The sequence below is a fragment of the Halyomorpha halys genome, unplaced genomic scaffold, assembly GCF_000696795.3.
Source record: "Halyomorpha halys isolate HHAL.00 unplaced genomic scaffold, Hhal_1.1 Scaffold157.1, whole genome shotgun sequence".
Taxonomy (NCBI): Eukaryota; Metazoa; Arthropoda; class Insecta; order Hemiptera; family Pentatomidae; genus Halyomorpha; species Halyomorpha halys.
The window spans coordinates 1,120,267-1,132,638 of record NW_027114029.1 but is presented as its reverse complement, the minus strand read 5'-3'; the positions used below and the strand labels follow the sequence as shown (position 1 = coordinate 1,132,638).

General features: G+C 30.3%; 1 protein-coding gene across 4 annotated transcripts in view; it reads right to left on the bottom strand.

The window, feature by feature from the left end:
- Nucleotides 1–6,084: 6,084 nt before the first annotated feature.
- The window catches only part of plx (PTB_TBC1D1_like and TBC domain-containing protein plx), a 142,266-nt gene continuing 135,978 nt past the window's right edge, over nt 6,085–12,372 (bottom strand). For all 4 annotated transcript variants that reach the window (XM_014417451.2, XM_014417452.2, XM_014417454.2 and 1 more), the window contains 4 exons: nt 11,790–11,957; nt 10,195–10,404; nt 7,770–7,913; nt 6,085–6,564 (listed from right to left, as the gene is read on the bottom strand). In XM_014417451.2, coding sequence (XP_014272937.1) covers nt 6,220–6,564; nt 7,770–7,913; nt 10,195–10,404; nt 11,790–11,957 — 867 coding nt within the window. In that variant the 3' untranslated portion in view covers nt 6,085–6,219. The remainder of the gene's footprint in view (nt 6,565–7,769; nt 7,914–10,194; nt 10,405–11,789; nt 11,958–12,372) is intronic.

The following is a 12,372-nucleotide window of genomic DNA, read 5'->3' as shown; positions in this document are numbered from 1 at the left end:
AATTTCCTTACAGACTGCTCCGGCGCGCTCTAGTGCATGTTTTGGGTTCATACTGCTGCTGTAGATGGCGATGTCGTCGGCATAGGCGGCAACTGTAGCCTTCCTGTAGTTTTCACCAACAACATCAGCTGTATAGATGGAAAACAGCACTGGTGATAGGACTGCTCCCTGTGGCACTCCACATGTCAGTGGGATGGAACGGGAAAACTCATCTCTAACCCGCACAGATATGGTCCTGTAGTCCAGGACGAACGATGAACGATGCAATCACACCGTATAGTTGCTCTGGGCATTCGAGGTCTATGAGCTTACGACATAAAATGCCGTGAGACACTGAATCGAATGCCTTTGTACAATTGATGGATATCATAGCTGTAGCATGGTTCCTATTGAAGCTGGAGTTCACTTCATGCTTCATCAGATGGTGTTCCGTGCTCATGTGTGCCTGAAAGCCGGTCTGCTCGCAAGGGATAACGGAGTGTTCATCACAGAATTCTCGAAGATAATTTAGGATGATCTTTTCGTAAACCTTAGCGAGATGTGGTAGGAGACTTATAGGCCTGTAATGGTCGGCGTCAAATCCTGTCCTCTTCGGCTTGAGGAGTGGAAACAAGATGGCATGTTTCCATTTGTCTGGAAAGTACCTCAACCTCAAGCACGAATTGTACAGGTTGGTGAGCTGTGCGATTCCCTTCCTCGGTAGTTGTTTCAACAGGACTGTCTGTATCCCATCTTGACCAGGGGCCCAGTTTCCATGGCATCGTCTCAAGATGGCCTTCAGTCTTCTAGGTGAGACAAACATATAGTTGTTCTCACGGGCTATGGTTGGGATTGAGAGCGATGCCCCAGTCCTCGCCTCAATATCCTGCTGATAATGCTCAGCCAACGACTCGGCCTGCTCTGCGGGGCTCGTTTGGCGCACAGACTCCATGACACTCTCCATGAAGTGTTCAATGTAGTTGTCCACTTCCTCCACAGTGCGCAGTGTTGGTACATCTTTCAATCTATGGCAGATCTCCTTGAACCGGCTCCAGTCTGCCTCCTGGTAGTTGAACTTCTCGGACGTCGGCTCAGAGGTGTTACCGTGTACTTCATAGATCACCGGGCGGTGATCCGATGAGGTGAAATCAGCCACGGAGCAACCTGTGATACGGTGTGGCTGCCTTGTCAGCAGGAGGTCTATTGCGGATTGAAAGCCTGTACCAAAATGGCAGAAAGTATGAGTTCCTGGATGAACTACCGTGAAGGCAGTTTTTACCACTTGTCTTCCCGCCAGGTTCGCTGATGTGTTGTGCCATAGAGTGTGTCTGGCGTTGAGATCTCCCACCAGCCAGTGGTTCGTCCTTGCCCCACAGGTGTCTAAGAGCTGCCGCAGTTCCGGTACTGACCCTCTAGGACGCCGGTAGATTCCCGTGATGTAGGTGGGCTGGTGCATCAGTACTTGGACGGTGATATGACTTATCCGGGCGTCCTGGATGTTCAGAGGTGGCGGGATCTTCTTCCACCGGATGCCATGGCGGACAGCTATGAGGACACCACCGTGTGGGTCGTGGAGGTCATCAGTGGCTACATGGTATCCCCTGCTATATGGTGGTCGCCCCTGTATCCTGGTGTCGGTGAGGACTGCTACCGTCGCTTCGGTGAGGACTGCTACCGTCGCTTCGGTGAGCGCTAGGAGCGCCTCCACCTCCTCTAGTTTCGGTGCAATGCCACAGCAATTATAGTTGAGGACCCGGAATGAGTTCATGGTGAGTTTTGTCCCCTGATCTCTTTTATGATGTCAGACATGAACATCTGCATGTCCCTCATGATCCGGGAGCATAGTTCACTAACCATGTGGTTCATCTGGGTCATCACAGTGGTCATGAAGAGCTGCAGGTCGAATGAGCTGGGTGGTGATGGGCGCGGTTGATGTGCAAGTTATATCACATGCCCTACTTATTTGCAATGTTTGCAGAGATGCCATTCCACGAGGAAAACATATACTCATTCGATAGGGTAATCATCAGGTTATGAGCCTGATGAAGGCCTGAAACTCGGATCGAAACTTCGCCATAAAATAAATAAATATGGTTTTGTTTATTTATATTGTTCTTTGCTGACCGCACCCCCCGACAATCGTCTCCAATTATTATTTTTTACCTTTCTTGATTTGTGCTGCTATCTTTAAACAGCTAGTCAAACTATTATTTTAATATTCTCAAAATTCAGAATTGTCATTTTATCGTATTTTTTTTATTTTATTGTTCGAAATTTAAAAAAAAAAGTTTACTTATTTAAGCGTGTTTTTAATTAGTTATTTTTAATTAAGAATGAATAATTATACTTTCCTTTATGCTCTCATCATCTCAATAAACTGGCAAATAGTAAATAATTGTAAAATATTGTTTTTAAAATATATTATTAATTGGTTTAGACTATATTAAATTAATTAAGCCTTTCTATGAGTGAATATTGCATTATTATTGAAGATATATTTGAAACTTCATATAATATAAGAATTTAATCCTGATTTAAGTAGTAAGTTATAAACTAGTTTTGTTATCATGAATTAACCATTTACATAGAGTTGTGCTTTCAACACCTGTCATGAGGGCATATGGTCCAAAAGAGCTCATAATAAATGAAGAAATAAACTAAGATGATCAATTCTACTATTGAAAACATGATTTAACTGTGAATAAAAGAACCATAAAAGAAATTTGATAATGAAATATTGTCATTTACAGTATAGTATTATTTATTTACTTTAATTATGACAAATAGTTCTTTCATTGAGTATGTCTTACATCACTATAAAGGATAAATAGCATGATTCTGCAATGCTAGAACTTCCCAGCCACTAAACCATTGATTACTTTATTTTAATAATTGGAAGAAGATTTATGACCGTTTGAAGTAGATTGTAGAAATGTTGGTAACCATTAAATAATTTTTTTTACTATTTGTATCTTTATTGACCACTACTCAGACTATTTTCCTACAATATAATTTTAATAATAATTTAAAAAGAAGTTTGTGTCAATGGGGTAACTGTTTGTTTTAGTTGTATCAATCTGTATGTATTACAAAACATTTAGGTGAAAATCAAAATTCTCTATGATCATCAGTTCAAAACATATTAATTGATGCTATAAGTCCTGTTATTAGGCTAACTATATTCAACATCTGAGGATGGTATGAGGTTACATGCTATCAGATGCTTCTCCTCTGTACCTAACTAACCTTGTTACTGTTTAAATTTATTTATCAAATAAATTAAAGGATTATTTCACAAAATAATTATTTCCCAACTAATGATCATTTAATAAAATAATCTCAATAAAATAACTACATGTATTTATTTCTTAAAGTAATTATTCATTGAAATAATGAAACATATTTCTCAAACAGTTAATTCTGAAATAATTGTTAATTATTATTTCACTGTCTTCTTATGTTTGAAACATATTATTTCACAAAATTCAAAATAATTATTTTTGATATTTAAAAAACAATATTTTTATGTTTTGATATAAATACATATACACATTTAAATATATATTGAAGTTATTCTTTTTTAATTAGTAAAACCTTAATCCATCATCGTTAAAAATAAATTATTCGTTTTTATTCTACTATGTATCATTTTCAGTCTAATAAGAGATTTATTCTGAAAATTAAAATAAACCTTTCTTTAAAATTCAGTTAATCAATTTTAAAGAAGTGTTAACAATTGGGTATCTTCGCTTCTCGATGGTTTCCATATAAATCAAGTTCAAGATGTTTTTCTTTAAACTTCATAAACCTCTATTTGTTTTATACTTTCAATTTAAAACATCAAAAATGGCACCACACAAATTTCTTATAATAAAAGAAAAAAATAGATACTAAATTTCAATAAAAAAAATTTTTCTGGGGTAGAAGTTAGCCGATTAATTAAAAGTCATAAATAATCAAAACGCAGATATATTGAAAACTGGGGTAAACTTATGGCAGACCTACCGAAAGAATTTTACTGGATAAAAGAAACGTGATTTATGAAATGGCTGGAGGTGTTTTTATTGATGATGGCCATGGTTGAATCATTTCAGCGGACGCAATCTCAAAAAATCTACATTGCTGTAAGGATCATCAAAGCTAAGCTCTTGAAATTTTTCAACCGTTGCTAACTACAGAGCTTTAGAACACGGTTTCAAGTTTATTTTAAAAATATTTTTATGTATTAAATATTACAAATATGTGCATAAACAGAACACAAAATTATAAATAAAATTCATTCAACTGAATTAAAAAATATGCTTTGGTACTACGCAGGTATATATTCAATTTTAATAAGCAAATACCCCTTCTCAGTGGATACTCCACAAGAAAATCCTTCGGACCCTCAGCTGGTGATTTCACTGTATTAACTTTCCTCATTCCTTCTTGTCTACTTTTTATAATAATAAAATAAAATTGCTTTTGATTTTGCAAAATTATTTCTTAAAATCCTTTTATTTCACCTATACTTATCCTGTTTATCAAAAAGTTACTAAATGTTTTAATTTCTAATTAATACATGATAATTAATTTACTTAATGAATACTAATGTAAAGGAGTAGGCAATAATAATTGAAATACAAGAAAGCATCTTCAGTACTAAAGATTTTTTAATTAGGATACATCTAATTTCAGGATCAAACAAAATTTTAAAAGAATCAACAATACATTAGATTTGTTTTTATATACATAACAATAATTACTTTTCGATATAACACAACTTTAATCAAGAGTATAAGCTCATTTGTCATGTAAAGTTTATTTAAATATGTTGTATAAATTGAGCAATATTTGTTACAGAGCATAAATTATATGCTTCCATAAAAGAAAACGAAGCTTCTAAAATTCTATGAAAATTTAATTAATTTAATGATTACTTATACCCTCATATTAATAGTACAATCTTATATAAATACACTAAATACATTTCTAGCTACAATTTCTATATTAATAAAAGAAATTTAACTACTAAAGAAAGCACTCAGGACAATTTAATTGGTCCCATTAAATAACTACATTTAAATTCTGACTGTTTTGGCACTTCAAAGTCCAGATGCAAGTGTTCTCAATAATAGTATTTATTTAAATGCAGGATATCTCTTTGATGATTTGATTTTTCCAAAAATCAGGTTCTACTCTATTTTAGAAAATTTTTTTTTTTTATTCAACTCAACAGAAAATTGGGCTTTTTTCATTTTTTATTTTAAGTAAATTATCTGCAATTTAATTAATTTCAAATGTTACAGTATTATTATTATTTTAATAGACAGATCCATAACTCATAAAGCATGGACCCCTTATCCTTTAAAATTCCTCTTCTCTGGCCCGCTTTTCAAAAGTAAAATAGTATTTAATAGATAGAAAAAGACCATCCTTGCCTAATTACAAATATTTTTACATTTTAAAAATGATCAGAACGGCATAGTCAAGTATATAACACTAATATTTATTTTAATTCATGAAAAACATATATTTAGGGTTACACATATGTAAGAAACAATTTAAAATAACTACTCAACAATGCATTTTGCAGAATTAGGAATGTTTATCTGTATTTGGTATATATATCAATATTTAATATTGAACTGCCAAATTAATAATTTAAAAAAATTTCCTTAATTTTTTTTTATTTATGATGACATTTGTTAATTTTACAAGCTAGCTGGACATGCTTAAAGTATAATCAAGTCACTTAATTTTTTTTAATGTTCATAAATAACAGACCCCAGCTGATTTAACTGAATGAACTGTGGTTAAAGTAAACATTTAATAACAACCTTCAAAAAATAAAAATATAAAATTTATAGTTTTTATTAATTATTATTGAAATAAGCATCTGAATTTCGGTTACTATTCTAAGGTCAAATAAATTTGAATTTAACAAAAAACTAACAAAAATATTATTTCCTTACATATGTCAACTTTTTTCTTTTTATTTGATAACAAATTAAATAAATAAACAAGATAATACAAATATCTAAAAAAAAGCAACATTTTAAAAAACAAACAAAAAAAATTCTATAGCAGAAAGATACAAAAGTTTATACTTTTAATAATAACAAATACATACAACTTAAAAAAAAAAAATGAAAATGAAAATCAATCTTGCAAATAGCTGAAAACATTCAAAACACTCTTACAGCCAATAGATAATATTCTATCCTTAATGCAGATGTCATATTTAAATTTTAAAGTAAGCTACGTGAGAAGACCACTTGATTTGTGCATAGCCTGTGATTTAATCAACATTTCTGTTTCTTTCCCAAAAGGTTTCTCAAATTCAAACAATCGACTCACTTTATCCTTTGTTGATTGAATCTTGGCAGATACAATATCATTTGGTTCAACTATTCTAAGTTCTGCAGTTTCAGCCCGTCGAAGATTATTTGGACGATCGACAGCAGGTGCATTTATGGTTTCACACCTACGCAATGGCGGAGGTATGCTCTTGAGACAGACAGTTCCTTCAAAGCTTGTCGGAACAGAATCGTTATCGAGAGGGTGGCTTCCACTTCTCATATCATAGGCACTTTGAGTAACCTTCTGTTAAAAATAAATAAATTAAAGAAAATTTAGGATTTCTAAAATAGAATTAGCGTTAATTCTAAAAATTAAGAAATTAAAATTTCTTTAATAATTAATTAGGTTATTTGCCAAGCAACCCATAGAAAACCCAATTTCTATTGAAAATTAAACTTTTAAGTTTTCTTTAATCAACTAAGAAAGAAGAAGGTTCAAAAATAATGGTATCAAAATTTTTAAAGAATTAATTTATTTGAAAGTTGCTTTTTATTCATGAACAAGGTTTATCAGGCATGCTCTAATTCCAGCTCAAAATATAACATTGCTAATAATAATTGCATATGCAGGAGAAACTAAAAAAACATTGCGAGCGGTTGTTCAACCGTTGGGTTGCTAATACACAGCATACCGATCAGTCAGGTAATAAACAACATTACAAGGTAAGAGAGAGAATGAGTTGTGACTAGTCGAATACATTATTTTTTATTATGCAAAAATAAAATTAAATAAATCAATCTCAGAAAGTAGTGGTCAATTTATCTGAAATTCTAGGTCCTGTATGCAAAGATTAAGTTGAAAGTTAACATAACATTTCTCAAAAGGCTTTGATATCTTTCTCTCAATAAACTTAACAGTACGCAGTGTGTCTAGAGTGAATATAAACTAGGTCTCACACCAAAATTAAAGTTGTGAAGAGGATGGTTTTATTAGTACTAACAATCCTTAAGGACACAGATGAGAAATTGTCCAAGAAGAATTATCTCACTTTCATTAAGACAGCAAAATGCTACAAAATTTCCTTCAATCTGATGACCGAACTACAAAAAATTCTTGAGAAACACTATCAAGTTTTTTTTACCTGTTCCATTTTATTAATAAACATAACACGTCTTATCTAAAAACAAATTGTTAGATTAACAGTCAATTCATTGCAATACCTTTTGTACTTTTGAGTAATAAAATTTATTATAGATCAACTATGGATGGAGAAGGCCATTGATACTTAGGAACGAGTTGGCCAACTTAAATGAAACTTCATACTGATATTTATTATAAATGTCATATAGCAGCCTAATCACTACCATGATAGTCGAGTTGTTATGTAATGCTTATGCCATTTAGTTTTAGAAAAAAATAAATAATGATACAAGTAAAATTAAATTTTATAGATTAATAAAGTTGGTGTTGAGAACAAATATTTTTTTAAAACATGAACTGCTTGGTACCTTTGTCCTCTCAAGCGCACTCAGCCTAGATTCCACCAAAGCTTTCCTCTCAGATTCCGTCAACATTCGCCCTCCTCTTGCGCTAGTAGCTTTTTCTGGCACCACTTTTATTTCGGGGCAGCTAGATCGGGTTTTCAACTCCACCTGTGGATAACAGGGTACCTTTCCATCTGATTATTCTCAAAAGCTATCTTTACAAAACTTCTTCCATCACCACAAGCTTAAATAGTTGAAGCAATATTGATTCATAACATTAAAATAGTAAATAAAAAAATTATTCATACGTTTTTATTATTGTGCATTCATAACAACCAGCTCTAGCATGACTAATTTCACTACTAACGAAGATTCACAAGGAATGTTATCTAAACTACAATACTTGGTCGAAACATTAGAACATGCAGTGTTTACTGAAGAACTAAAATTTTAAATATGTATACACATGAAATGTAAAGGTCTCGAAATATATAAATCTTTTTATTAAACCGCCCATAGTAATTCTTATTCTTTCAGTACTCCTTTCGAAGATGGAAAGCAGAAGTCTATTTTATAAAATTTAAAACTTTCATATGAATAGGAGGGTTGAGTAAATTTAATCAAAAAAATAATCAGTATCCTCAAATTAAAAATTGTACGTATAAAAATAACTGTTTATTGAACATTGGTTAATTTATTATATATAAAAAAAAAACTAAATTTTTTTTATAGAATAAAATTGAATAAAAGAATATATATACATAAATTCTGCTTAGTTAAAAATAATGATTTAATTTCATAACAATAAGGCCACTTTATAAAATTCATAATTTAATACTAATGGTAATAAAAATTATACAAATTTGTCATAGAAAATAAATAAAGAGTAATTACACCTCATAATTAATATTAGGTTAAAGCCTTTGAATTAAGACAAAAATACAAAAGTTGTACCAAATCTTAAATATTAAATTAAAAAATCTGAACAATATATATATTTTTTACATATTTATAATTAAATACAGTTTGGAAATTCTGAATTATAACCATCTCAATCAATATTAAATAAAATTGATATAAATAAATTTCACAATGATATAATTTGATAACAAATTTAAAATAGTGGTATAATGTAGTAATATGTAACAATAGAGGGAATTTGTTTTTGTTTTGTTTATAATTTCTCAAAAGCAATAGCAATTATAAAAAAATCAGTAAAATAAAGTTTAAACAGAATAGTGTTAAGTATTATATTGATTTATGCCATCATACAAGAGATACTGCACTACCTTATGTCGTATTTATTTAATAAAATCTATCTGTATGTGTCTACCGTCGGTATTACCACTCACCCACTGCCTTTAAGAGAGGTATTGCTGTTGCCTATTAAGTTGAAATTATAAATGGTGATTCCCCTTTTTCTGTAGATGAGCAATAATACTAGGTTTCAAAAAATTCCGATTCTAAGTGGTTGAAAAAAAAAAATTTCTGAAACCTAAAATAAAATCAGTTTTTCGAATAACTCGAAAACTATACATCTCCTGGAAGACTATATTGAATCATTTGGAAGATATTTAAATTCTCTAAAAAAGAAAACAAACATAGCTAAATAGAATCTTTATCTTTTTACCATATTAAAGAACAGATACCACGCATTCACTGACTTATTGATCACTGTTTCTCAAAAACGACTAAGTCTATGAAGTTGATATTAAGTACATGGTATAACCTCTGGCCCGCGTCTATTTCTAAGAAAATTTATTAATAAAATTTAAATAATTTTAAAAATGATAGATATAAAAAATTAAATATATATGCATAACATTAGTGAAAATATTTTGGATGAGATCTACTGGGAAAATAAAATTGAAGTTTATTAATCATAAGAACTAATATAACCAAAAGAGTACGCTATCTGTAACATAATTAAAGTTAAAACTTTTTTGGCGCCATTAATGTTCCATAAATTATCCTTTAATTAGCGATCAATGACAAAAGAGAAAAAAATAATAATAATCTTCAAAACATACTCAATGTTAATCTTTTCTTTCATCAAAGACACAGATTTTGACATTTTTTTCTAATTTGATTTACAAAACAATGTAAGGTGTAAAACCAGTGGTAAATTTTTATTATTTATCCTATTTATTTAATTTTTCTTTCTTACATCATTCTATGCCTAAATGAGAGTGGTGAATTGTCATATTACTATCTTGTCAGCTAATATCTACTCAATTAAAAATTTAATTATGTCAACTTTTTATTCAAGACAACTACAAATAAATATTTAATATTTAAAATTCATTTAATTATGACTATGAACTATAATTTATGTGATGGCATTTTATTAGATGATTTTTTTTTTTTTTAATACAAAACACTATTCTAACATTATAAAATTATCCTGAAATAACCTCCACCTCTAACTCCACTATGATAAAAAAATAACCTTGTTTTTAGTCATCAGCTTCACATTGTGCCTCTTCAGTATTCTATACACATTTGGAGGAAGTTCATTTGAATCAATTTCATCCACGATGAAGGTAGAGAGCACCAAAATATCATCTTTCAGTTCTTTGTTTTCCTCATCTAGCCTATGCAACTGTGATATATGATCAGTCCTTGTGTGTTCTAGACGTTTAATATCACTCGTAGACATCTATAAATATAAAATTGAACCATACATAAATAACTGACTTAAGGGTTGAATTACAGAAAAAAAAATTGGTTAACAATAAGGAAATTGAATAAACCATAACAATTATGATTATTATATAAATTCTCCAATATTAAAGACAAAACATAACATTTTGTTTTGCTCTGTAACACATTTGTACAGGGATTTAATTCAATGAATAGAATTTCATATTGTGGTCTGTCCTAATATTAAGAAAAAAAATTAATTTATTTCATCTTTTGTAAGATAACCCTAATTTTTTCTTTCCTGTAAGGCCAATTAATTAAATTTTCTGTGCCTAATATACACCCTTTGAAATAAACTATTTCTCAAAAAACATTATTATATCCGAGAATATGAGAACAAGTTATTCATACACTTTGAATCTTGTATAACCACAAGATTCTATACAAATGGAGGTTATAACACACCCTGAAGAGAAATGTGACACTTCTCTAAGATATTTTTGTTGTGAACAGACAGAAAACCGAATCAGTAATCATTTCAATCGAATAATAATAGCAGTAAATGTACTTAAGAACCTTTAATGATTGGAGAAGTTTGTCGGGGGGTGCGGTCAGCAAAGAACAACATAAATAAACAAAACCATATTTATTTATTTTATGCCAATGTTTCGACCTGAGTTTCAGGTCTTCATCAGGGCTATAGAACAAAAGAGATAACAACAACATTTAGAGAAACATAAAATTGAAAAGGAATAGTATACAAACAAATTTGGAACTATACAAAATATTGAATTGAATCATAAATGATAAAAAATTGATAACTGATAATTGAATAGTAAAAAAATTAAATTGATTGATAATTGTAGAATTAGATGGTAGTAGATTGAAAACAGTGAAAGATAAAATATAATATCATGTAGGTAAGAAGATATGTATAATATGCAAGCAGTGTCTAAAAAACTGAAAAAATAAATAAATAAATTGAATCTACAAATTTAACAATATGACAGACAATGAAAAATAGTGAGTAGCTTATATCTGAATTACAGTGGGAGTATTGACTTATATACCTATACTTAAAAATATAAATATATATGTGTGCGTATATATATACAATAGGAAAAAGGTAGAATATGGAAAATGGGAATCTCCTTTCTCGTTCTCATATTTCTTACATTATTCTTTTCCCAATTATGTTGAGTTAATGAGTCCAGAAGCTAGTTTTAAGATCGATGTTAAATACCAGCTTCGATCCTTTTATCTGGAATTATATCAAGAGATCACCTTCAAAACCTCTTCAGATTAATTTAATTACCTTTTTTTTTTAAATTAACTTGAATTATAGAAGAATTTTATTGAATATTAATATAATGAATAGAAAGAATATAGAATAATCATAACCTGGAGTTGTTTGTTGAGAAGATTAATTTGTTCCAAAAGTCCTTGGTTTACAGATTCCAGCTCTTTTATTCTTCTTGATTCAGGTCGAGGTGAAGACATTTCCTCTTCAAGAACATGGTATTCAACACCATAGTCTTTTAGTTCTCTAGTAACATCTGTCGTTAAAACCTAATAAAATTTATTTTTAAATTTTAAAAAATATATGATTATACTTGTAATGAATATATTTTAGTTCATCCAATTTGTCTACTCTTTAAAAAAATTCACGAGTACCGTAACTACTTTATTGAACCAATAGAAATTGATAAAGATTTTAAGAAATTAATTATAATGATCAAGGTCTGATGGCACCAAATCTTTGACAAACATGTTGACTGCCATAGAACTTTTCCCATTGCTTACCATTATAGTATCATTAATGTTTACAATGATATACCATGAATTTCACCATCGCTATATGACAAGTGAACAGACTAAGAGATAACTTATTGATAATTTAAAAATAATGCTAACAACAATATAACTCATAATTGGCATCCAAGACAATATTGTTAGTTAGTTAATAGGTGCTCCAACAAGAGTT